Genomic DNA, 27,508 nt, shown 5'->3' with positions numbered 1-27,508 from the left:
CTCGTGGTTAAATGCTACTGTCAAGAGATTAACAGCGGGGTTTAACAAGTTAACAGCTGCGGACAGTGCTCCACTCCACCCGTGGCTGTAAAAGCCACAACGGCTGATTAATTCAGCAATCATATTCCGGGATTCCAGCGGTGTGTATCCCCACTGTTTTTTTTTTTTTTAAATCCTTTTGAGTTTTCAAAGAAAGACACATATAATTACAAAAGTCAAACATAAATAGTACATCTCAAAAGTGCCTTTACAAATACCCGTTTAATATGAACAATCCAGAATTGCTGGTAGAAATTGCCAAATAACACAACAGTGTAACCCCCCCCTTTCCCCCCTACTCTCTAATTTACTCATGTGATGCTTTCATAATCATAAATGAACTTTACACCTCTTGACCTGGTTCTCCCTCTACTTTCCTGACCCCTGTTTCATGACCGTGGGTCTACCCCTAACCTCAAGCCACCCAACGTGCCCTGCAAGTCTTCTAGGTTGTACCAGGATGTGTTCCGGAAGGGTGAGACCAGAGCAATGATGTCCTCTCTGGAAAACTGTTGCAAAATAAAATCCTTCCATTTTGAGAAAAATTGTGTCGTTTTACTGTCTTTGTCGCTTTCTGCTTCTATTTTCTCTAGAGTTATCACCCTCTTTAGTTCCACCAGCAGCTGGCGGAGACCCGGTACACTCACATCCACCCATTGTCTTAAAATAAGTCTTTTGTACAGGATTGCAATTGTGTGGAATAGCTGAGTGTTTGACTTGGTCAGCCTTAAATCAGTGCTCTTATGAAAAATCCATAGCATTTTGTCTAGTGGGAATTGTATGTTCATCAGGCCTCCCGCCCAATTTTTAATTTCCTCTCACTGAGAGTGTACGAGACCACATTCCCATATCCCCATTGGTTTTTAAAATTCCCTTTATGGTACTGAAGTTGATATGTAGGTCAATTTTGTAGCAATATCATGCTGGTTTATGTTTTTTGTGCAAAAAAATATAAAGCCTGACACCATTCATATCTAGTGGCAGCAGAACTGATATAGAAATAATGTAAGGAAATTGCTAAAAGCAACAACTGATGACCGCTGAACATGTACAATTTTATTGTCAAGAGTTGTAGGGAACGGTCACATTAAGTCAGAAACAAGAATAGAAGCGACAGGCCACTTATGTGGGTGTTTATTTTTTGTTTAACACCTGGACAGGTTTATGCTCTTTAAAATACGATTGTACATCTGATGGCAGCATTTTAGAAACCATATTTTAGGGAAATACAGTTTAACCAATCTGTATAATGGGCATTGTTGCAGAAATAAGGAATGAATGACAAATCCATTTTCCTTGCCAGGCAGTAGTTGTAGGTGTTAGCACTGGACATTTATAGTGTAGCACAATGCAGCATGGAGACTCCTCTGGGTCTGTAGAAAAACCATAGGGCTTCATACAGTAAGTTCCAAATTTAGCAGATGGAGCAGATCTTTCTAATTTGCTTTAGTCGTCTAAGAAAAAATAGTTTCCACTCTTCTTCTGATCCACATCCTGAAACGTAAAAAAAACCCTGAAATCAGCAACTGAAAAAATGAACAACAGATTAACCTCTTCGACCACAGGAGAAAAGTTTGATTTGTATTTCACTAGTGCAATAACCTGATGTAATAAAACCAAGTGACACAACAAATAGATTACTACTAGCAAACACTGATGCACTGGAAGGGTCTCATCCCCCTCATTGTAATATACAGAGTCAAAGTAGTGCACAAAGCATTTTAAGCCTTCCACATAGAATAATGTACATTTACGCCATCTTTTGGGTCTAGTAAGCCCAGAACGCTGCACACGTAAACGTATTCTGTTAGTGTGTCTTTGACTAACTGCAACATATGGGAAAGAACATAAGAGGCCGGGATCTGATTCAAGTGCATCAATAATAACCATGATACGACGGGGTTCGCTTGGTAACCTTTTCGTCCATCAACAGCCTACAATGAATGGTCAAGGCAGCTGGTTACCTGAAAAAGACATCTAACCGTGTCATATCGTGGCTGCGTGCCTTACAGGACCATCTTAATAGACTGTCAGTATTACAATAAAGGAAAACTGAAAAAATTATCACACAAAAACAAAAGGAGGGTGTTAAACGGTTTATGTTTCTGGCGATATGACTGTAGGAAGGCTTGTTTTTTGCAGGACATGTAGTTTTGAAAAGACACCATTCATTTTACCATATCATATACTGAAAAACAGGGAAAAAAAAAAGTCCAAGTGGAATGAAATTGTGAAGAAAAACAGGATTTTGGTTGCTTATCGTAAAATGTGTTTCTCAGAGTCTTCATTGGGGGACACAAACAGTGGGTGTGTGCTGCTGTCACTAGGAGGTTGACACTATGCATGAAAAAAAATGTTAACTCCGCCTCCACAGTATACACCCCTCCGACCGGCTGTAGGACAATCAGTTAGTGAAAAAGCAGTAGAAGGAGACATCATCATGTAAGTCATCATATATTCATTACACGTAATAAAATCATGGGAGGGCGCTGTGTCCCCCAATGAAGACTCTGAGAAAAAGATTTTACGGTAAGCAACCAAAATCCTGCTTTCTCTTTCGTCTCATTGGGGGACATAGAAACCGTGGGATGTCCAAAAGCAGTCCCTGGGGTGGGAAAAGACAGAAACTTCCTTAAGCCTGGAGAACTCACTACTGCCGCCTGCAAGATTCTTCTGCCTAGGCTGGCGTCCGCTGAAGCATAGGTATGGACCTTATAGAACCTTGAAAAGGTATGCACGGATGACCATGTGGCAGCCTTGCACAACTGCATGGCTGATGCCCTGCTGTATACTGCCCTGGAGGCGCCCACTGCCCGGGTTGAATGGGCCTTAACCCCAGCAGGGGACATCCTGTCCTTCACCAGGTAGGCTTCCAGAATTGCCATTCTGATCCAGCAGGCAATTGTTGCCTTAGAGGCCAGCAGGCCTCTTCTCACCCCATTGGGGATAACAAAGAGCGAGTCCGTGTTCCTGAAGGGAGCGGTCCTGGCCAGATAGATCCTTATCGCTCTGACCAGGTCTAGCTTATTCAAAAGAATGCTCCAGAGGATGGCTGGAGCGGGACTAAATGACGGAAGGATTATATCCTCGTTCAGGTGGAAGGCCGATACCACCTTGGGAAGAAAGTTAGGAGGAGGCCGCAAAACAACCTTGTCCTGGTGCATAATTAGGAATGGAGGGTGACAGGACAACGCCACCAATTCTGAAACCCACCTAATAGAGGTGATTGCTACGAGAAATAACACCTTCCAGGACAACAAAGACATGGGAGCTTCTTGGAGGGGTTCGAAGGCTGAACCTGTCAAGGTTTCCAAGACCAAGTTAAGATCCCATGGAGCCACAGGGGATCTGTAAGGAGGGGCCGCATGTGCCACTCCTTGCAGAAAGGTCTTAACCTGTAAGCGGGAGGCCAAATTTCTTTGAAAAAGAATCGAGAGAGCAGATACCTGGCCTTTCAAGGAACTTAGGGCCAAACCACCATCTAACCCTAGGTAGGTTTTAATCGTTAGTGTAGTTACTGTCTCAAATGGGTACACCTTGCTGTGGTGGGACAGCTTTATACTTTTTTGATCAAAATAGTGTTTACCAAGTACCCTATGTTATTTAATGCACTTGCTTTTTTACTTATTTATTTTCATTAGGGTATATACACACATTGTTTTTTCCTTTGGTTTTGCTTGCTTTTATGGCCAGTGTGAACATGCTTTTACATCATGCATGTCATTCAAGTCTATTCTAGTTCAGTTTTTTTTTTTTTGTTTTTCTTCAGCATTTTTGTATTCAGTACAAATATGGTGTGGCCTCCTTTCTACTGAGCTGTGTAGTTCACTTGTAGTCCCTCTGAAGCTGGGTGTCCGTTTGGGACACAGAGACTCTGCCACTATTCACACTAGGTAGGTTTTAACCGTTAGTGTAGTTGCTGTCTCAAATGGGTACACCTTACCGTGGTGGGACAGCTTTATACTTTTTTGATCAAAATAGTGTTTACCAAGTACCCTATGTTATTTAATGCACTTGCTTTTTTACTTATTTATTTTCATTAGGGTATATACACACATTGTTTTTTTCCTTTGGTTTTGCATGCTTTTATGGCCAGTGTGAACATGCTTTTAACATCATGCATGTCATTCAAATCTACTCTAGTTCAGTTTTTTTTTTTTATGACAATTCTGAAACCCGCCTAATAGAGGTGATGGCTATGAGAAATAACACCTTCCAGGACAACAAAGACATATGCTTCTTGGAGGGTTCGAAGGGTGAACCTGTCAATGTTTCCAAGACCAAGTTAAGATCCCATGGAGCCACAGGGGATCTGTAAGGAGGGGCCGTATGTGCCACTCCTTGCAGAAAGGTCTTAACCTGTAAGCGGGAGGCCAAATTTCTTTGAAAAAGAATCGAGAGAGCAGATATCTGGCCTTTCAAGGAACTTAGGGCCAAACCGCCATCTAACCCTGGCCTGGAGAAAGGCTAGGACAGATGGCAGGGAACAGGGCATAGGAGTGATGAGATTAGACTCACACCAGCCAAAATAGGCCTTCCAGGCTCGATAATAGACCCTGGAAGAGGAAGGCTTCCTAGCCTGAATCATTGTATTAATGACTCGGTCTGAAAAACCCGCTGCTCTCCGTATTATAGTTTCAACAGCCATGCCGTCAAATTGAGCAACCGAGAATTCGGGTGGTAAAATGGCCCCTGAGCCAGGAGATCTGGTCTGTCGGGGAGTCTCCAGGGGTGCCTGTGAGAAGATTGATAATTTCTGCAAACCAGGCCCTCCTGGGCCAGTACGGGGCGATCAATATGACCGGCACCCCTTCCGCCTTGATCTTCTTTAGCAGTCTGGGCAGGAGAGGAAGGGGAGGGAACAAGTAAGGGAGTCTGAACTGTGTCCAGGGAATGACCAGCGTGTCGACCCCTATTGCTAGAGGATCGCAGTATCTTGAGACAAACTGTTGGACCCTCCTGTTCTGTCGCGATGCCAAGAGGTCCACATCTGGAGTCCCCCATAGGTGGCGTATCTGACGGAATACGTCCTGGTGTAAGGACCATTCTCCTGCCGCGAGCCCCTCCTGAGGAAGTCGGCGGCTGTATTGTCTGTGCTGGGAATGTAAACTGCCGAAATTGTGGTTTCTGCCCAGGTGAGGATTCTGGATACCTCGGCCAGTGCCCGGGGACTTCTGGCTCCCCTTTGGTGAATGATGTATGCCACCGCCGTGGCATTGTCCGTTTGAATCCGGACTGGCTGGTTGTTGAGGTATCTTTCCCAATGTAGAAGTGCTAGAAAGACCGCCCTCAGTTCTAGAATGTTGATTGATAGTGAGAATTCTTGCCTCGACCATCGTCCTTGGACCGTCTGGTGGCGGAATACCGCACCCCAGCCTAGGAGACTGGCATCTGTAGTTACTACCTGCCAGTGGATAGAAAAAAGTAGATTTAGCTCACCCTTATATTGATGTTCACACCGCACATGAATGGTTTTGTCCGAGCAAGGAAGCGTCTCTGCTTGACGTTGAATACTTGTAGAAAAAAGAAGGTATCCAGGCTCAGGAAATAAAATCCAAAGTCTTTATTGAAACAAATTAAAAAATAAGCTGCTTGATAACCAGTATATACTGAAGGAAGGAATGTCCTGAATGACTGGACGCGTTTCAAACACGTGTAGTGCTCTTAGTCCTCAGACTAAGGGGGTAAAAGAATGCTGTAGATAAGCCCCTGATGGCGGTGGCCGCAGCTCATAGGGCAAAAATGAGGTGACAGTTTCCCTTTAAATAAGAATTTAAATAACTTGTAACAATATGTTTTAAATAATTTTACATTTCAATAGACCAATCTTATGGACACTGATCTCAATTATGCTTATTTTTAATTCTACATTTAAAAACTGGGAAAAGTTAGTAGATATAGACATACAGTGGTATGGAAAGTATACAGACCCCTTAAAATTTTTCACTCTGTTTCATTGCAGCCATTTGGTAAATTCAAAAAAGTTCATTTTTTTCTAATTAATGTACACTCTTGCACCCTATCTTGACGGAAAAAAACAAATGTTGAAATTTTTGCAAATTTATTAAAAAAGAAAAACTGAATTATCACATGGTCATAAGTATTCAGACCCTTTGCTCAGTATTGAGTAGAAGCATCCTTTTGAGCTAGTACAGCCATGAGTCTTCTTGGGAATGATGCCACAATTTTACACCTGGATTGGGGGATCTTACATTCTTCCTTGCAGATCTTCTCCAGTTCCGTCAGGTTGGATGGTGAACGTTGGTGGACAGCCATTTTCAGGTCTATCCAGAGATGCTCACTTGGTTTTAGGTCAGGGCTCTGGCTGAGCCAGTCAAGAATGGTCACAGAGTTGTTCTGAACCCACTCCTTTGTTATTTTAGCTGTGTGCTTAGAGTCATTGTCTTGTTGGAAAGTGAACCTTCGGCCAAATCTCAGGTCCAGAGCACACTGGAAGAGGTTGTCATCCAGGATATCTCTGAACTTGGCCGCATTCATGTTTCCCTCAATTGCAACCAGTCGTCCTGTCCCTGCAGCTGAAAAACAACCCTAAAGCATGATGCTGCCACCACGTTTCACTGTTGGGATTGTAATGGGCTGTGCCTGGTTTTCACCACACACAACGCTTAGAATTATCAACAAAAAGTTCTATTTTTGTCTCATCAGATCAGAGAATCTTATTTCTCACGGTCTGGGAGTCCTTCATGTGTTTTTTAGCAAACACTATGCAGTCTTTCATATGTTTTGCACTGAGGTGAGGTTTCCGTCGGGCCACTCTGCCATAAAGGCCCGACTGGTGGAGGGCTGTAGTGATAGTTGACTTTGTGGAACTTTCTCCCATCTCCCTACTGCATCTGTGGAGCTCAGCCACAGTGATCTTGGGGTTCTTCTTTACCTCTCTCACCAAGTATCTTCTTCCATGATTGCTCAGTTTGTCTGGATGGCCAGGTCTAGGAAGACTTCTGGAGGTCCCAAAATTCTTCCATTTATGGATTATGGCGGCCACTGTGCTCTTAGGAACCTTGAGTACTGCAGACAAAATCTTTTGTAACCTTGGCCAGATCTGTGCCTTGCCACAATTCTGGCACTGAGCTCCTTGGCCAGTTCCTTTGACCTCATGATTCTCGTTTGGTCTGACATGCACTGTGAGGTCTTATATAGACAGGTGTGTGCCTTTCCAAATCAAGTCCTATCAGTATAATTAAACACAGCTGGACTCCAATGAAGGAGTGTAGAACGAACTCAAGGAGGATCACAGGAAAATGGACAGCATGTGACAAATATGTGTGTCTGAGCAAAGGGTCTGAATACTTATGACCATGTGATATTTCAGTTTCTCTTTTTCAATAAATTTGCAAAAATTTCTACATTTCTGTTTTTTTTCAGTCAAGATGAGGTGCAGAGTGTACATTAATGAGAAAAAAATGAACTTTTTTGAATTTACCAAATGGCTGCAATGAAACCAAGAGTGAAAAATTTAAAGGGTCTGAATAATTTCCATACCCACTGTATATTGAATTTTTTTAGTTCCCTTAGAGGACTTTAACCTGTGATCGTTTGATTGCCTATACTATATATTGCAATACCACAGTACATAGTAAAAATATGCCTGCTTTAAAACAGCCTGTAGCTGAACTAGCTTCAGAGGAGTACCAATATAGTAGAGCTGGGGCCCCGGCTGGCATGTTAACTCATCAGTCCTCTGCGATCGCATTGCAGGGGCCTTGAGGACCCCCATTAAGCACGCATACAGGCAATCATACCATTTAAATGCTTCTGTCAGCAATTGGCAATGGCATTTAAATAGCTAAAAAGCAGTGATTGTGACCAGTGCAGATTAATGAATTTGTGAGCAAATGTTAGCTATGGAGCAGGGAGAGCTCCTGAGCCTGTTCCATACGCAAATCCTGATTCTGACATTATGTACGGCAGGGTGAAGGAAGATAAAGGCCACGTGAAACTTATTGATAAGAGGCTTAAGCAATAACAGATTAATAATCCACAACAGTTTATGGTATTTTTATCCATGCAAAGAGAAGAGGTCGCACTCATCGAGATGAAAGTTTCACTGATTTATTGACATATCATGAACATGTCAAGTCGGGGGAGTGACATAAGGAGTGCAAGAAAGGCTGACAACGGCCGTTTCGCGCTACTCGAGCGCTTCCCGATCCACAGGCAGTATGTATCCGGGACTGGCTGCATGATTTCAACTCTTTCTGCTCGATTATGAAACGCTGCAGGGTCCCAAGCCACAACGGTGACTAGACAGGCCTGCCCCCAGAGTCCATGCACACAAGGAGAGACCTGTCACTCAAGGGGAGCAGATACGGCGAAGTCACCGAGGACCCGCTTATCAAACTGGTCATACGTGTGGCTCTGTCACCACTGACTTTTCAAGTACACTTCTGTCTGAAACTCAGCAATGTTTCATAATTAATGATACAGTAAAGATTTGGTGAAAATTATATCATTTTTGATAAACGTGGCCAATTGTATTTTCTGTCAAGCTGCTTAACTCTACAAAGCCTAGTAGATTCCTTGGTCAGCATCTGTTCCATTTAATGGGACTGACCAGAAACCACAAGAATTTGTACGTAGATTGCTGTATATTTCACTACAATTTCAATGTAACATCTTGACGAGGCATGTTTTTCAGGAAAGTTGAGTGAAACCAGCCCAGACTTTTTTCTGCAATATGGACCCTCCTGTGACCCTACATTATTCTTACCTTAATAGAATTATGCTTGTTTATTCTTGGTCTATAATTGTTGGGATCTCTCCTAAATGTGATTTCCAGCTGAGACAAAAACTTGTTCATACCAGCAAGAAGAGTTTGGGGGCTGCAAAAGAAAATGTGCTTTTTATTAGTAAACATTAATATAAGAAGAGAACAAGCAAGAAAATAAATGAATATTACCTGTTTGCCATAGTGTCTTTAGAAGGGATACCATCGAAAACAATGACACGGTCAGCAAGGTAAGTGGCCATTATAAAATCGTGCTCCACAATAAAGGCTGTCTTCTTGGCGTGTAGTATAAATCTACAACAAATAGTGAGAAAACATTGGTGGCCCTGATCTTTAAGAAGAATGTGAACATTCAGAGTATGTTTCCACGGTCCGTAAACGCTGCGGGTTGGACCCTGCGTACAGCCGCAGCATCCAACCCACAGCGGCCAGATGTTACAGCATAGTGGAGGGGATTTCATGAAATCCCATCTCCACTATGCGTGCAGGGACGCCTCCAGCTTCCCTGAGTAACCGGACATGCGGCGCGTCTTTCCAGAACGCAGCATGTCTATTAATCTTGCGGAGTCGTTCCGTCTCCACAAAATAAAGTCACCCATACGGTGTATAGGACGCAGTGACTCCGCACGGTTCAATGAACACATGCGGAATCACCGGCGTTCAAAAGCCGGCAGCGCTTTGGACTGAGCGGATACATGCTGCATCCAAAGCGCTGCCGGATACTGACGGTGGAATTTAACATAACCTTACACTACAAGGTTTTTGTGGGAGACATGAGTAAACATGTCCAAAGAGATTCACTGTATTTTATACAAGAAATCGAGACAAAATAGAACAGAAATCTAAATCAGCTCACAGAGGTCATTGATGTCGGCAGCCGCCAGTAGTCGCTTGCGGAGCTGGCAGTCTTCTGATTGTGGCTGCCACGCCTACTGCACATTCGCCTCCTATTGATTTGAGTAGGAAGCGGATATGCAGTACCAAGCCCCAAGTACTATCAGAAGAAAACCAGCTCCGCAAGCGAGTACTTCCAACCCTTGGCCGCTAATAACAGCTGATCGGCGGGGATGCCGGACCCCGACCGATCAGACATTGATATATTACATGCCTAACAATTTAGTTTTAAAAAGTAATAACTTTTTTCACTTCAATTAATAATGCCCTACCGTTACTTCTACTCTAACTTACTGTTATTTTTTCTTACATGTGCTGACTTTTCTTTTGAGTCTCCCAGCACACACTGTGGATTGTCAAATAGGATGTCATCAGGAGGCAGCGATGTGTTCACGGTCGCAGCTGCTGTTACCGCCTTGAAACAGGTAGTCATCAGGAGGTTGGGCTAGTCTCTGTTCTACGGAGCATGTAACCGTTGTCAATTCTGACGCATGCTCAGTTTGAGCTCCCTTCTTGCAGCTCTATTACTTTCTATGTGCACTGACAGTGTGCTCCCCTGCAAGCTATGTAAGAAGTGATGAGCCGGCAAGACAGCCTGTGTATCACTTTTTGTAGTCGGTGGGTGAGTACTTTGGTCAGCGCACATAGAAAGTAATAGGGTGGAGAGCAGGGAGTACATACTGAGCAGGTGTTGGAAGTAACCAAAGGCACATGTGGAGTAGAATAGAGGCTAGCCCAGAGTGTTGATGGCAGCACGCCTCTGCTTTGAAGTCCAGCTTGCCCACATGGAGCAATGCTAAATTGAATTCATGATTCAGTTTAGAACATCAGAATTGTGGCATTGAAATGGCAAATTGATCAAATTTATCTTCAGTCTTATTTTCAAATAAGAAGCGTCCAACAGATCTCGTGAATAACCCAAGTGTAAATTACCTCTTGATCACTCTGGCAGCTGTGAGACGCTGTTCAGAATCGAGGTACGCTGAAGGCTCATCAATAAGGTACACATCTGCAGGTTTACCCAGACACAGGGCTAAAGCCACACGCTGTAATTCTCCCCCAGACAAGGTTTGGACCTGTCAGATCATATTAACAGAAACATTAGCTCAGTCTAGGGAAAAACAACAATTTATGTTTTTTGTTAGTAACATTTTGTCAGCAAATGAAAATGATTTTTTTTTTACCTCTTGATCAATAATATTTTCAATCTGCATTGGCTTCATCACATCTGTGACAAACTGAGGGTGTGTGTAGGCATCGCGGATCTTTTCATGCAACAACTGGCGGACAGATCCCTATTATGAGAAACAGAATATTAAAGGGAAGGTGCCGTGTTTTTTCATAATTTAATGTAAAAAAGATATTGTCCCCTAAGCTTGACTCAGTGGTGTGTATGGATTTTCTTTTTTCTGCAGTAATGCAGCCACTGGGGGCTGCCATCTTACCTCTCTGGCTGCTGAACGACACTTTCCATGCTCATTTACGACAATCCCTGGGCATAAGAGACAATAGTCAGCTGCCAACCCTATCTCTTTCATTGCAGCTGCATCAGGAGTGAACTGGGCACGCCTCTGTGGGCAGCTCAATTCACAGCTGTAGGTGTGGCCATGCGCCATCTTAGGGTGGTTTCACATTAGCGCTTTTTAAGCGCACGCACGGCCGGCGGTAGCTCCGCCCCCGAGCCGGCTCTCTGCCCGGCGTGCCCGCCCCTTGCTTGTATCGCCGCCTCCTAGCGCACAGCGGCGCCTGCGATCGGTGCACCCTATCTGTAGCATAGGGTGCGCAGATTGTGCGCAGGCCGTGCGCTAGTTGCGCTTTGACCTGCGCTGCGCACTTTTGACGGTGCGCCGTGCGCGCCAAAATCAAACTTTTCGGATTTTGGCGCGCACGGCGCACCGTCAAAAGTGCGCAGCGCAGGTCAAAGCGCAACTAGCGCACGGCCTGCGCACGATCTGCGCACCCTATGCTAAAGATAGGGTGCGCCGATCGCAGGCGCCGCTGTGCGCTAGGAGGCGGCGATACAAGCAAGGGGCGGGCACGCCGGGCAGAGAGCTGGCTCGGGGCGGAGCTACCCCCGGCCGTGCGAGCGCTTAAAAAGCGCTAATGTGAAACCACCCTTATTAGAGCCCAGTGCTTTTCTTTTAGCTTCATTTACACTCTATTGCAAGCCCTGGATGCTGTACTGTTCCAGCATAACAGGGCTTGGATGTTCACTCTGCACATACCAGCTGCAGGAGAGGAACCAGGACGAGCTGCTGGAGACAGAGCTGCTCTTTCCAAAACACCCGACCAGCTGCTGCCCCTGCTCTTGCAAAACATAGGAGGAGCTGCTCCCTGCTGTTTCAAAACACTTGGCAATCTGCTGGACATCTAATCCTCTCCTGTGTGATACTGACTGCTGAGCCCTGTATCTAATCCTCTCCTGTGTGATACTGTGTGCTGAGCCGTGTACCTAATCCTATCCTGTGTGATACTGACTGCTGAGCAGTGTATCTAATCCTATCCTGTGTGATACTGTGTGCTGAGCCGTGTATCTAATCCTCTCCTGTGTGATACTGACTGCTGAGCCGTGTATCTAATCCTATCCTGTGTGATACTGACTGCTGAGCCGTGTATCTAATCCTCTCCTGTGTGATACTGTCTGCTGAGCCGTGTATCTAATCCTCTCCTGTGTGATACTGTCTGCTGAGCCGTGTATCTAATCCTATCCTGTGTGATACTGTCTGCTGAGCTGTGTATCTAATCCTATCCTGTGTGATACTGACTGCTGAGCCATGTGTCTAATCTTCTGTGTTCTACTGACTGCTGAGCCGTGTATCTAATCCTATCCTGTGTGATACTGACTGCTGAGCCGTGTATCTAATCCTATCCCGTGTGATACTGCTCTCCTGAAATACTCTGTGCTGCTGTCACCCTGCTCCTCCACCATATATCTCCCTCTGTGCCCCCCATAGACCAGCACACTGCTCTCCTGAAATACTCTGTGCTGCTGTTACCCTGCTCCCAGAATCCTTGCTGCCTGCCATCCTCAGTGACCGAAGACCCCATTCCTCTCCTCAGATCCTGTCCTGGCGATGTGTGAAAGCGAGGCGACAGGGGCCTGATATGTGGTGGAAGGAGCAGGGTGACAGCAGCACAGAGTATTTCAGGAGAGCAGTGTGCTGGTCTATGCGGGGCACCCTGTTCGGTGCCAGGGATTGTACATAGAGCGCTGTGTTTTATACACATGGATGGACCGTCTTCTTGTCTGCTCCACAGAAATCCAGGAAACATTTCTGCTGATTGATGGCCTGTTCTGATCCATACTTTACATGCAAAGACAGTCAGTAACTTTGCAGGCCCCATCAAAATGGCTGCTCACTGTGTTCCTAAATGTCATCCTCTCTTTTCCCTTAGCAAACACCCAGAAGGGGAGGAGAGAGTGACACCACACCCATGTCAGCAGATTCCGCCCATATTTACTCCAGTGCAGCAATGTGAGCTAGTTGCACTAGGTTTTTGTGCCAAACTTCAGTAGCTGCTCCCCCTAGTGTTAACAAGTGGAAATGCCAAACTTTTTAAAATTATTTTTCATATTTTACAAAATTAAAAACAAATGATAATATTTTTTAAGAAAATGTAAACATTAATTCTTTAAATTTTTTCAATTGCTGAAAAAAAAAAATTTTTTGGATGTCACCTTCCCTTTAAGTACTTTTTATTTTTTAGTACAACAGTCACGAGCAAGAGATACCCATAATCATAGTCACAAACAGTTCAGTTTCAACCAGGTGTAAATCTATGGAGTCGCAGTTTAACCCCTTCGCACCACAGCCCTTATTCGTTTTCACTCCCCTTCTTCACAGAGCTATAACTTTTTTTTAATTTTTCCGTCAATAAGGCCATGTGAGGGCTTGTTTTTTGCGGGACGAGTTGTACTTTTGAACGACACCATTGGTTTTACCACATTGTGTACTCAAAAATGGGAAAACGCATCCAAGTGAAGTGAAATTGCTAAACAGTGCAATTCTACAACTGTTTTTTTGAATTTTTTTTACCATGTTCATCAAATGCTAAAACTGACCTGCCATTATGATTCTCCAGGTCATTACGTGTTCATAGACACCAAATATGTCTAGGTTCTTTTTTATTTAAGTGGTTAAAAAAAAAAATTGTGCCATTTTCTGACACCTGTAGCGCCTCCATTTTTCGTGAACTTGGATTGGGTGAGGGTTTATATTTTGAGTTCCAGGCTGACGTTTTTATTGATACCATTGTGGTGCAGATATGGTCTTTTGATCGTCCGTTATTGCATTTTAATGCAATGTCGTGGTGAGCAAAAAAACCGTAATTCTGGCATTTTGAATTTTTTTTCCCCTGCTCCACCGTTTAGCGATCGGGTTAATTTTTTTTTTTTATATTGATAGATTGGAAGACTCTGAAAATGGCGATACCAAATGTGTATGTTTTTTTTTTTTTATTGTTTTAATTTGAATGGGGCGGAAGGTGGGCGATTTGAACTTTTATATTTTTTTTTATATTCTTAAAAACAATTTTTTTTAACTTTTGGCATGCTTCAATAGTTTCCATGGGAGACGAGAAGCTGCCATAACCGGATCGGCTCTGCTACATACAGGCAATGCTCAGATCACCTGTATGTAGCAGAATTGCTGACTAGCTATGAGTGTCGACCACCGGGCAGCGCTCATGGCAATGCTGTATTGACAACCATAGAGGTCTCCTGGAGACCTCTGGATGTCATGCCGACCCATCGGTGACTCGATCACGTGATGGGGGTCACCGATGGGTGCATTTCCAGCACCATTGCCGGAGGCGCACGTTAAATGCCGCTGTCAGAGTTTGACAGCGGCATTTAATGGGTTAACAGCCGAGGGTGGAATTCAAAACAGCTGACGTGCTGGAAAAGATGTGGGCTCAGTGCCGGAGCCCACATCAAAGGGGAAGACATGACATGCGCAGTACTAGTACGGCACATGTTGTGAAGGTAGATAGTTTAGTAAGAATACTTAAACTATTATTACCGTATATACTCGAGTATAAGCCGACCCGAGTATAAGCCGACCCCCCTAATTTTGCCACAAAAAACTGGGAAAATGTATTGACTCGTGTATAAGCCGAGGGTGCACAGTGAGTGGCCTCAGTTATCTGCACAGTGAGTGGCCCCAGTTATGATGCACAGTGAGTGGCCCCAGTTATGATGCACAGTGAGTGGCCCCAGTTATGATGCACAGTGAGTGGCCCCAGTTATGATGCACAGTGAGTGGCCCCAGTTATGATGCACAGTGAGTGGCCCCAGTTATGATGCACAGTGAGTGGCCCCAGTTATGATGCACAGTGAGTGGCCCCAGTTATGATGCACAGTGAGTGGCCCCAGTTATGATGCACAGTGAGTGGCCCCAGTTATGATGCACAGTGAGTGGCCCCAGTTATGATGCACAGTGAGTGGCCCCAGCTTTGCTGCACAGTGAGTGGCCCCAGCTTTGCTGCACAGTGTGTGGCCCCAGTTATGATGCACAGTGAGTGGCCCCAGTTATCTGCACAGTGAGTGGCCCCAGTTATGATGCACAGTGAGTGGCCCCAGTTATGATGCACAGTGAGTGGCCCCAGTTATGATGCACAGTGAGTGGCCCCAGTTATCTGCACAGTGAGTGGCCCCAGCTTTTCTGTACAGTGAGTGGCCCCAGCTTTTCTGCACAGTGAGTGGCCCCAGTTATCTGCACAGTGAGTGGCCCCAGTTATGATGCACAGTGAGTGGCCCCAGTTATGATGCACAGTGAGTGGCCCCAGTTATGATGCACAGTGAGTGGCCCCAGTTATCTGCACAGTGAGTGGCCCCAGTTATCTGCACAGTGAGTGGCCCCAGCTTTTCTGCACAGTGAGTGGCCCCAGCTTTTCTGCACAGTGAGTGGCCCCAGCTTTTCTGCACAGTGAGTGGCCCCAGCTTTTCTGCAGTGAGTGGCCCCAGCTTTTCTGCACAGTGAGTGGCCCCAGATTTCTGCACAGCGTGTGGCCCCATCATGTTGCTGCTGCCTCCCTTACAAAAAAAAAAAACAAAAACCTGTATGCTCACCTCAGTCGCTGCCCCCTGCTCATCAGCGTTGCGCTGTGCAGTGACTGTGCAGGCAGAGAGCGCGATAGCGCCCTCTGACCTGAATGTCACTGCAGAGGACGCAAGACAGCAGAGCGCAGGGACAGGTGAATATGCCCCCCAACCCCCCCTTCATACTCACCGGGTCCTGGCGCTTGTCTCTGCAGCTCCCCAGCTTGTTCCATGTTGTCGGCGCTGCTCTCTTCCTGGTTCAGCGGTCACGTGGTACCCGCTCATTAAATATGCGCATATTTAATGAGCAGGTAGCATTTGACAGCTGAAGCAGGAAGAGAGCAGCGCCGACAACATGGAACAAGCAGGGGAGCTGCAGAGAAGGGTGAGTATGATCAGACACCCCCGCTCCCACTCCCCTGCCGATCCCCCCCGGTATATGACTCCTGTATAAGCCGAGAGAGGGGACTTTCAGCCCCAAAAAATGGGCTGAAAATCTCGGCTTATACACGAGTATATACGGTAGTTCTGTTTTTTTTATTTGTATCAATTACCATGCAAAGTGAATGAACCAAAGAGAAATCTAAATAAAAAAAACAATATTTAGTGAGATCATCCTTTTGTCTTCAAAACCGCAGGAAACCATCAATTCTTCTACGTAGACCTGCATAGTTTTGGAAGGAATTCGAGAGGGAGATTGTTCCAAACAACATGGAGAACTAACCACAGATCTTCTGTGAATGTAGACTTGTGCAAATCCTTCTGTCTCTTCATCTAGTCCCTGACTTAATCAATGTTGAGATTAGGGCTCTGTAGGGGCCATATCATAACTTCCAGGACTCCTTGTTCTTTATGCTATTAAGACAGTGCTTAATGACATTGGCTCTATATGTGTGGTCTTTGCCCTGCCGCAGAATAAATGTACCCTGCTCCCCGATGGTATTTCATGATGAATCACTATCTGCCTGTACTTTCCAGCATTGAGGACTCCAAGAACTGGGCAATGTTCAGGACTGTAGATTCAGTGGTTGGCCAAGGAAACAGTGAAGCAATAGAAAGACCGTACTTCCCTTTGAGATCAGTTGTCCAGCACTGCCATCATTAGAGAATTGGCAGCAAAAACAAGTGGGGAAAAGCTACTCATCTATTGCTCTAAGAAGTCTGGCCAGACATGGTTTTCCTGTAAGTATTACGGATAAAATGCAATGCCTAATAACAAGGCCAAGTGACTGAATTACGTGCAAAAACATTGGAACTGACATGCAGAAACCTGGCAGCAGTTGCTCTGAACTGAGGAGTCAAAATGTGAAATATCTGGCTGTAACAGAAAGGGATGGAGAGCAAAACAAAAATGATCGTCTGCAGGCAACAGTGAAGCATGGTGGTGGTTCCTTGAAAGTTTGGGACTGTATTTCAACAAAGGGAGATGGGGATTTGGTCAGGGTTAGTGGTATTTTTAATACTGAGAAAGGCATATACTTATTCATTATGCAATACCATCAAGGAGTAAACCAATTGGCTACAATTTAATTCTGAAGCAAGACAACAACCCAATATATACCAACAATGTTACCAAGAACTATCTTCAGCATAGAGTAGCAGTAGTCCTGAAAGATAATATGGCCCCAACAGAGACCTGATGTCAACATAATCGAGCTTGAAAGGAATTACTATGAAGTGACAGAAGAATTTACATAAGCCTACATCTGCACAAGATCTGTAGTCAGTTCTCCAAAATATGTGGAACAACCTAGCTGCTGAGTTCCTTCGAAAACTGTGTTCAAGAGAATCTAGAAAAATTGATGTTGCTTTGAAGATGAAACTTCCCACTCAGAAGCCAGTGAGAGCACAGATTGGCGGCTGATGGAACGTCAGTGCCGCAGCCAGCGCCAGAGATTGGTGTTCAACTCAGGGATGGTGAGTAAAAGGGCCTCTGAAAGAGGAAATAGGAAAATTTGTGTACTCACCGTAATATCCTTTTCTCCGAGCCAATCATTGGGGGACACAGAGACAGTGGGTGTTATGCTGCTGGCCACTAGGAGGACACTAAGTAAACCAGAAAAAAAAGTTAGCTCCTCCCCTCCAGTATATACCCTCTCGCTGGCTGAGATTTCTCCAGTTCGGTGAAAAAAGTAGGAGCATAAACAGTCAACAATAACCATAATTACTGCAAAACCTAAGAATGCTACAGTGAGCCAATAGGCTAAACAGGGTGGGTGCTGTGTCCCCGAATGATTGGCTCGGAGAAAATGATTTTACGGTGAGTACACAAAAATCCCTATTTCTCCTACGCCTCACTGGGGGACACAGACAGTGGGACGTCCTAAAGCAGTCCCTGGGTGGGGAGCATATGTCTGCTAATACCCCATGTACCACTGAGTCAACACTGAGGTACTGCCGATTGCAGGCTGCGTCTGCCGAGAGCTGCATCCACAGAGGCCTGAGAATGAATTTGGTAATGTCTTGTAAAAGTATGCAGACTGGACCAAGTCGCAGTCTTGCAGACCTGTTCTGCCGATTCCTGGTGCCGAATGACCCACAAGGCGCTCACTGAGCAGGTAGAGTGCGCCTTAATCCCTACTGGGACAGGCGCGTTCCTAACACGGTAGGATTCCTGAATCGCCAAGCGAATCCACCTGGCTAGCGTTGCTTTTGAAGTGGCTAGACCCTTCCTCTGCCCCTCTGGAAGCCTGAACAGGGCATCTGACTTGCGGAAGGGAGCCGTCCGCGAGATGTACCATCTCAGAGCCCTAACCACATCCAGGGTGTGGAGGGCCTTCTCAATGCGATGGACTGGCGCCGGACAAAAGGAAGGCAAAATAATTTCCTCGTTGAGATGGAAAGGGGAGACGACCTTGGGCAGGAAGGACGGGGACGTCCTGAGAACTACCTTGTCCTGATGAAAATTCAGGAACGGAGAATGGCAGGAACGGGGCTGCCAATTCCGAAACTCGTCTGATTGACGTAATTGCCACTAGAAAGACCACCTTCCAAGAGAGGACGGTCAGTGACACATCCTGCAGTGGTTCGAAAGGAGCCTCCTGTAAGGCCCCAAGAACCAGGATAAGGTCCCATGATTCCAATGGCCTTCTATAAGGAGGCGCCACATCGGAAACTCCCTGAATGAACGTCTTGACCTGAAGTTTGGTGGCAATTTTGCGTTGGAAAAGCACTGACAAGGCCGAAATTTGGCCCCTGAGCAAGCTAAGCACGAGGCCTGATTTTAATCCAGATTGAAGGAACTCCAATATGGCTGAAAACATCAGAGGGGATCGACCATGATCCTTTCACCATGAAAAGAAGGTTTTCCAGGTGCGGTGATAGATGCGCATGGACACAGGCTTCCTAGCACTAATCATGGTGGAAATCACGTCGTGAGAGAACCCAGCCTGTGCTAAAATCCAGGATTCAACGGCCACGCCGTTAAAGACAGGGCCCCGGAGTTCTGGTGGTAAATCGGGCCCTGTGAGAGTAGATCCATGCGATCTGGAAGTCGCCAGGGGACGTCGACAACTAGTTGTATTGTATTGGTTCTGCATACCATGCTCGGCGCGGCCAATCTGGCGCGACTAGGATCACTGGTACTCCCTCTGCTCTGATCTTCTTGATGACCCTCGGAAGCAAGTGAAGAGGGGGAAAGATGTATGGGAGCCGCAACCGGTGCTATGGCAGAACTGAAGCGTCTGCTCCGATGGCGCATGGATTGCGCGATCAGGCAATGAACCGAGGCACCTTGTTTAGTCTTGAGGCCATGAGATCCACATCCGGAGTCCCCCAACGATGACAAATCTGCTGAAAGACTTCCGGATGAAGAGACCACTCTCCCGAGGCAATGCCTTGGCGACTGAGAAAATCTGCCGCCCAATTATCTGCGCTCGGTATGTCGATTGCGGAGATGGGCGAACGGTTGGTATCGGGCCAATGGAGGATGTGACTCACTTCGTGCATGGCCATCCTGCTCCGGGTACCTCCCTGGCGGTTGATATACGCTACAGCCGTGGCGTTGTCGGATTGGATCCTCATGGGGTGACCTGCGAGGAGATGGTGGAAACTCCGTAGAGCTAATCTGATCGCTTGTATCTCCAAAATGTTGATGGGGAAACGTGACTCTCGGGTCGACCAACGACCCTGGGCCGTGTGGTGACGAAAGACTGCACCCCAGCCGAGAAGTCTTGCGTCGGTGGTTACTACCAACCATCTTATTGGGAGAAAAGACCTCCCTTGATTCAGGGAGGACCTCAGTGTCCACCACCTGAGGGCTTGCCTGACCCGCAGGGACAGAAAGATCCGACGGTCCAGAGAGAACGGGTTCTTGTCCCAAGCTAACAGCAACGTACGTTGTAAGGGACGGAGGTGAAACTGTGCAAATGGAACTGCATCGCTGCCACCATCTTTCCGAGAACTCTCATGCTGAAACGAAAGGAGTGAGAAACCGGTCGGGAAAGAGTCCGCGCTGCCTGTTGTAAGGCTTGGGTCTTTTCTGGAGGGAGAATGACCAACCCGCGGGAAGTGTCCAAGATCATTCCTATAGTCAGACAGCTGAAAGGAAAAAAGCGCAATAGGGTCTTACCCGAGTAAAGATTGATGTAAAATCAAATCATTATACTCACCTTATGTAGGAGAGTTTCAGACATATAGGAACGGAAGGTCAGGCTGCTGCACATCCAAAGGGCCACTCCGTGACCACGAATCATCAGATTGCAAAGGAGAAAGTTTATGGATTAAACGTGCGCTGCTTGACAGATCACTCCTTCCAGATTATGTTAATTGTACTTTTATTTTCCAACGCGTTTCGAAGTTTACACTTCTTCCTCAGGGGATGACAATTAACATAATCTGGAAGGAGTGATCTGTCAAGCAGCGCACGTTTAATCCATAAACTTTCTCCTTTGCAATCTCAAGATCATTCCTAAAAAGGAAATCTGCTGAGCCGGTTTTGGGAAAGACTTTTCGAAGTTTATCTTCCACCCCAGATGAGAAAGTGTATTTACTGTTACATCCACGGATTCCTCATAGGCTGGAAAAGATGGGCCCTTGATGAGCAGGTCGTCCAGATACGGTAACAAACACCACTCCCCGTGAGTGGAGAATGGCCATGACCTTGGTAAAGACCCAGGGCGCGGTGGCGAGTCCGAAGGGCAAGGCAACGAACAGGAAGTGTTCCTCGTGAATTGCAAAACGCAGGAACTGCTGGTGGGACGGGCAGAACGGAATGTGAAGGTAAGCGTCCTTTATGTCGATGGATGCTAGGAACTCTCCTTTTTTCATGGAAGCGACAACTGATCGGAGAGATTCCATTCGGAAACGCCGTACCTTGACAAACTGATTTAACAGTTTGAGATCCAGAATGGGTTGCATCGTCCCGTCCTTTTTTGTAGCCACAAAAAGGTTGTAATGCTGTAATGTCTATTGTCTGTACAAATCCCCTCTGAAATGTAAAGTGCTGCGGAATATGTCGGCGCTATAAAAATAAAATTTATTATTATTATTATTATTATTATTGGTTTGAATAAAAAACCCTTGAACCTCTAGTGATGAGGGACCGGAATGATGACTCCGTCCCTTAGCAGAGCCTGAACAGCCGGAAGGAAGGCTCTTGTCTTTTTCTTGGGGGGAGAGAAAAGGAAAAAAACGAGTTGGAGGGGGGAGAAGAAAATTCTATCTTGTATCCGGAGGACGACCGCGAGCCAAGTGTGGCTGAAGGAATGTAGGCGACCGCCAACTTTGTCGGTGTCTGCCGGATACCGCAACAAGTCATTGGGTAGGAGATCTGGCTCCCCTAGATCCAGAAGCCCTAGGCCTGGGTTTCCAAGAGCAGTTAGGTCTGTATGAGACCTGGGAGCCTTTGCCTCTGCATGGGGACCGACCTGATCCGGAAGAGAAGGTAGTGGAGGACCAACCGGAATTGTTGCGAAAAGATGGAAAACGCGTCAGCTGTTGGTTGGGAAACAGCCAAACAGCTTTTTGCTGGGGAAGGAATTTACTTTTTTCCCCTTAGTAGTATGAGAAATGAGCTGGTCCAGGTTCTCTACAAAAGGACGACCCGTTTGAAAGGGGAGAGAAGTCCACGATCTTTTAGATGTGCCATCCGCCCACCAGCCGCTGAGCCATAGGGCTCTTCTAATGGAGATCGCATTAGCGGCAGTTTGAGCCGCGCAATTGGCGGCATCAAAAGAAGCGTCTACTACAAAGTCCGCTGCGTGAATTATCCGCCTGGCGACAGTTGTTGCCTTTCGAAGCAAGATTGGTGCCCTGGAAGGAAGTAAAAAAAGACTTCTGCCAAAGCAGCCATTGCCTTAGTGAACCAAATTGCCGCGAAAGATGGAAAAAGCGTTGCTCCTGAAGCTTCAAAAACTGAACGGGCAAGGTAGTCAATTTGACGATTGGAGGGGTTTCTGACTGAGGAATCCTCATAAACGGATAGGAGCGTTTTAGAAGCAAGACGCGATACAGGAGGGTCCACCGGAAGGGACTGTAACCAATCCTTCATTAGGTCTGGATCAAAAGGGTATTTAGCTGAGTAGACTTTTGCCCTGTGAACCGCTTATGTGGACGATCCCTGTTTCTGGACAATTTCCTTAAACACTGGATGGCTGGTAAATAACCAGCGCACACGCTTGGTTTTCTTAAATGGGATAGGGTGTGCTGGAGCGGGAATATTTTCCTCGTCCAACTTCAGAATCCTGTTGACTTATTCTATAAGAGAATCAGGCGACTCTTGATCAGTTGGGGGATTCTGAGGGGCTGACGTGTCAGATTCGATTTCAGAATCGTGCTCGCTGTGAACCTCAGGAGAGGGAGAGCAAGAGACAGGAATCGCCGATGCTGAGGCCCGAACGGAACTAGGGGACGCGTCATGGGTCCGCTTTCTAGAGACCTGACCATCCCTTGAACGAGTATGGCCCCTGCTGTGGACGGTTCCCGGCCGACGCCAGAGCCCTCCTCGGGAGGTAAGGACGCTTTCTGACTTAAAGAGTCCTCCCAGAGGGAAAATATAGCCTGGGTCAGAGACTCCACCGACCGTGACAGGGACGCAGCCCACTCAGGGGTACTAAACACAGGAGGCCCGTCAGCAGCGGCGGCGAGGGGCGTTGGAGCGCAGGCAGGGACGCAGTCCGTGCATAACGGATTAGTCTGTGCACTGGGTAAGGCAGACTTGCAAGTGGTACACACGGTAAAAAACGCAGTGTGCTTCTTAGCAGCCCGTTTAGCCTCCTTAGATTGAGACATAGCGCTCCTGAGAGGGTTAACGGCAAAGTCTGTCTGCACCTGCAGGGAATGTGCAGGGAAGGTGTTAAGCTTTAATGTGAGGGCAGATGCAGCTTACCCACGGTTCTGTGCTGTGTCCCCCGGGAGGAAAGCGGTGGCCCTGTGGTGTCACCCGGTATCCGGTTGTCCAGAGCAGGCATAGCGCTCCTGAAAGGGTTAACGGCAGCTGAGGTAAAATACATGGCCCCAGAGATTAGAATTGCGCGTCTCGCAAGTAATGAGGCGCCAAGATGAGGGGGCGGCGACGTTAGCGCGGGCGGCACTATTTAAATTGCAGACTAAATTTTTGGCCTACCCGCAGTAGGCCCCGGGGGCAGGGAAGCGGCGGCACTAGTGGGCGGCGCCATTCAAATTGCGGCCTAGTAAATTTTTTGGCCTACCTGAGCGCCGAGAGTGTGGGTGGGGGGGGGCCGCGATGGGGCGCCGGTGCACCGCCGCTGACGCTAAGTCAGCGCTTCTCACAGGGGCCAGGACCCGACCCCATACCTCCACTCCAGTGCTCGGCAAGCCGCGCTGTCCGGGGCCATCTATGCAGGTCTCATCCTTCTGGCTGATGAAGCAGAGCTGGAGGAGTTCTTAAAGGGGTATGCTCAATCGATCCTCCCTATAGCAGGGGGATGGAGAGCTATGGGGCTGATTCAGGGCATCCGGAAGCGCTGTTCCAGTCTTCTCCATTGCACTCCATGCGCTTGCCCTCGTATCCGTGGATTACCGGGACCGTAAGGATCATCGCCAGTCGTCGCAGGAAAGTGTACGGGGAGGTATACTCTGCGTGCTTGCCTGTTGTTGGTTCGGGGGAGAGCAGGCCGTAGAAAGGAACCGTTGCCCCCTTCATTCCGTTAATTGAAAAATAAAAATTTACAGAAAAATCAAAAATCAAATAAAAACAGTGGGGTCTGAAACCAGACCCAAGTGCCTCCTATAGACATTAAGCAAGATCTGGAGAAATCTCAGCCAGCGAGAGGGTGTATACTGCAGGGGAGGAGCTAACTTTTTTTTCTGGTTTACTTAGTGTCCTCCTGGTGGCCAGCAGCATAACACCCACTGTCTCTGTGTCCCCCAATGAGGCGTAGGAGAAAATCCCTTATAGGTCACTTGAGTGCTTGTAAAACACTACAATACTTGTGTATTGCAGTAAATTGCGCCTTTCCTCAGCTGCATAAAAATTGTAGGAAGGCAGGCCTGGGATTTTTCACAGCTGCCATAGCAAACCATCTGCATGTTTTGATTTGGCTGCTGGTGGTGGAAAGCAAGGGTGGGCTGGGATTCAGAAGGCTCCCCCCTACTTCTATCTCACCGCTTCGATTACGCAGTTTACTATTGATAGCAGACTCTTAAGGATTAAACGATACACAGTTGACATCAGCTGCATGTAGAGCGAGCTTAGCTACTAAGCCTACTCCTTACATTCCCTGCACAAACTGTCCTAAATAATAATGGGTGATTGATAACTAACCCCTTCATGACTGAGCCCTTTTCCGGTTTTGCGTTTGTTTTTCGCTCCCCTTCTTCCCAGAGTCATAACTTTTTTATTTTGTCATCAATATGGCCATGTCTGGGCTTATTTTTTGCAGGACGAGTTGTACTTTCGAAAGACACCATTGGTTTTACCATGTCGTGTACTCGAAAACGGGAAAAAAAATTCCAAGCGCGGTGAATTGCAAAAAAAAAAGGGCAATCACACACTTGTTTTTCATTTGGCTTTTATGCTAGGTTCACTAAATGCTAAAACTGACCTGCCATTATGATTCTCTAGGTCATTCTTTGACACCAAACATGTCTAGGTTCTCTTTTATCTAAGTGGTGATAAAAAAAAACGAAAGTTTGCTAAAAAAAACAAAACAAAAAACTAATGTGCCATTTTCCGAAACCCGTAGCGTCTCCATTTTTCGTGATCTGGGGTTGGGTGAGGGCTTATTTTTTGCATGCCAAGCTGACGTTTTTAATGATACCACTTTTGTGCAGATATATTCTTTTGATCGCCTGATGCATAGATCACCTCTATATAGCAGAATGACACCATTGCTATGAACGCCGACCACTGGGTGGCGCTCATAGCAGTCTGCCATCAACAACTCCGAGGACACATGTCAGGGGTTCAAAACAGCTGACTTGTCCTGACTTTGATGTGGGCTCACCGACGGAGCCCTCATCAAAGGGGGAGATACGAAATGCGCTGTACTAGTACGACACATGTCGTGAAAGGGTTAATGACTTGACATTATTAGCATGTTAGGCTACTTTCACACTTGCGTTTTTTTGCTGCGCGTTTTTTGCGCACACAAACACATGAAAAAAACGCATCATGCGTTTGTGTGCTTTTTTTGCGGGTTTTGGTGCATTTTTTTTAAAAAAGCATGCTTTTTTTGCGCATACGTGCGCATTACAATGCGCACCCATAGACTTTAATGGGTGTTTTGCTGTAAAAAAAACCCCGCATTGCGTGCGCATGCGTTTTTTTGGGGCAAGTCGGACGCACAAAAAATGCAACAGGATGCATTTTGTGCGCCCGAGCGCACACTGCAAAAAAACGCATGCACATATAAACGTGTACATGCGCATATGTATGCGCACATATGCGCACCCATGTTAAAGTATAGGGGGAAAAACGCATGCTTTTTTTGCGCTAAAAAGCAGCGCAAAAAAACGCAAGTGTGAAACCAGCCTTACCCCTCCTTACCACACCCTCCTAAAAAATATGACCACAAATTAAGGTCAGAAAAAAAAAAAAAAAAAACTGATTTAACCCCTTAGTGACAGCCAATTTGGTACTTAATGACCAAGCCAATTTTTACAATTCTGACCACTGTCACTTTTTGAGGTTACAGCTCTGGAATGCTTCAATGTGTCCCACTGATTCTGAGATTGCTTTTTCGTGACATATTGTACTTCATGTTAGTGGTAAAATTTCTTTGAGATAATTTGCGTTTATTTACGGAAAAAAAACAAAACAAAACGGAAAATTGGCAAAATTTCTTAAACTTTTGCACATTTCAAAAATTTAATTGTTATTCCCTTAAATCAGAGAGTGGTGTCACACAAAATAGTTTATAAATAACATTTTCCACATGTCTACTTTACATCAGCGCAATTTTGGAAATAATTTTTTTTGTTAGGCATTATAAGGGTTAAAAGTTGACCAGCAATTTCTAATTTTTCCAAAAAAATTTACAAAGCCATTTTTTTAAGGACCACCTCACATTTTTCAGGTGCTTCACGAGAACTAAAGCAATGTGGAGAGACAAAATGAATATTTTATTTTTCACAAAAAAATTACTTTGGAACCAATTTTTTTTTATTTTCACAAGGGTATCAGAAGAAAATGGCCCACAAAATTTGTTGTGCAATTTCTCCTGAGTACTCCAATACCCTGTATGTGGGGGAAGGCCACTGGTTTGGGTGCATGGCAGGGCTCAGAAGGGAGGGAGCACCGTTTGACTTTTGGAACACAAAATTGGCTGAAATCAATGGTGGCGCCATGTTGCGCTTGGAGACCCCCTGATGTACCTAAACAGTGGAAACCCCCCAACTCTCACTCAAACCCTAACCCATCCCTAACCATAACCACAAACCTAACCTTAACATACCCCTAACTTTAGCCCAACCCTAACCCTAGCCCCCACCCCAACTTTAGCCCAGCCATAACCCTAGCCCCACTCTAACCCAAACTCTAGTCACACCCGTAACCCCACCCTAACCCAAGCCTAACCCAAACCCTAGCCCCCACCCTAACTTTAGCCCACCCATAAACCTAACACAAACCCTAGCCCCCACCTTTAATTATAGCCCCCACCCTAACCCTAATGGAGAAATAGAAATACTTTATTTTATTATTTTTACCTAACTAAGGGGGTGATAAAAGAGGGTTTGATTTACAATTTTTTTTTTTATTTTGATCACTGTAATAGGGTCTATCACAGTGATCAAAACGAACCAATAGGAAAAATTTCCTATTGTTGCAGGGTGCCGTCCGGCAGATCTCGACGGGTGCACTGCGCATGCCATTTTCTCCTGGAAGACGCTGCCGGCAGCCAGAGGACTTCCCGGGGGGGGGTTGCAGGGACTCCGGAGGTACCGGGGTGGGGGATCGGGCACCCCATTTCTCTCTCCTCTGATGTGCGATCACATCAGAGGAGAGAGAAATTAAATGGGAAATCTGATTTATTTTTTTTGCGGTCGCCGTTATACTGTTAATAACGGCGATCACAACACTGGGATCGGTAAAAACCGACCCGAATTATGTTCTCTGGGTTCTCGGCTACCTCCGGTAGCCGAGGCCCCAGAGAAATTCCGTCCCTGGGGGGGTGCTATACACTTATTTCTCAGCGCTGTTAAAAAGGCATAAGTATCCTTAACTGCAGCCATTGAATGGCGTATCGGCGGTCGATAAGGGGTTAATGTTAATTGCTGAAACCAATTTTCAAGCAAGACTTAACAAGAATCCATCTTAAAACTAGGGTTTTGTAATCACGATGCAGACACCTATATTTAACATTTTCAGGCAGGAGAAAACTTAC

General features: G+C 46.1%; 1 protein-coding gene across 2 annotated transcripts in view; it reads right to left on the bottom strand.

Moving 5' to 3' along the window:
* Positions 1-1,144: 1,144 nt before the first annotated feature.
* Positions 1,145-27,508, bottom strand: part of ABCE1 (ATP binding cassette subfamily E member 1) — a 100,501-nt gene continuing 74,137 nt past the window's right edge. For both annotated transcript variants that reach the window (XM_073549792.1, XM_073549791.1), the window contains exons 14-18: positions 10,867-10,977; positions 10,616-10,758; positions 8,960-9,082; positions 8,771-8,882; positions 1,145-1,533 (exon numbers count right to left, since the gene is read on the bottom strand). In XM_073549792.1, the coding sequence (XP_073405893.1) occupies positions 1,486-1,533; positions 8,771-8,882; positions 8,960-9,082; positions 10,616-10,758; positions 10,867-10,977 (537 nt within the window). In that variant the 3' untranslated portion in view covers positions 1,145-1,485. The remainder of the gene's footprint in view (positions 1,534-8,770; positions 8,883-8,959; positions 9,083-10,615; positions 10,759-10,866; positions 10,978-27,508) is intronic.

This window comes from Dendrobates tinctorius, unplaced genomic scaffold (genome assembly GCF_039654945.1).
Source record: "Dendrobates tinctorius isolate UK_male_01 unplaced genomic scaffold, ASM3965494v1 ptg000161l, whole genome shotgun sequence".
Lineage (NCBI taxonomy): Eukaryota > Metazoa > Chordata > Amphibia > Anura > Dendrobatidae > Dendrobates > Dendrobates tinctorius.
This window is presented reverse-complemented; position numbering and strand designations above follow the sequence as displayed.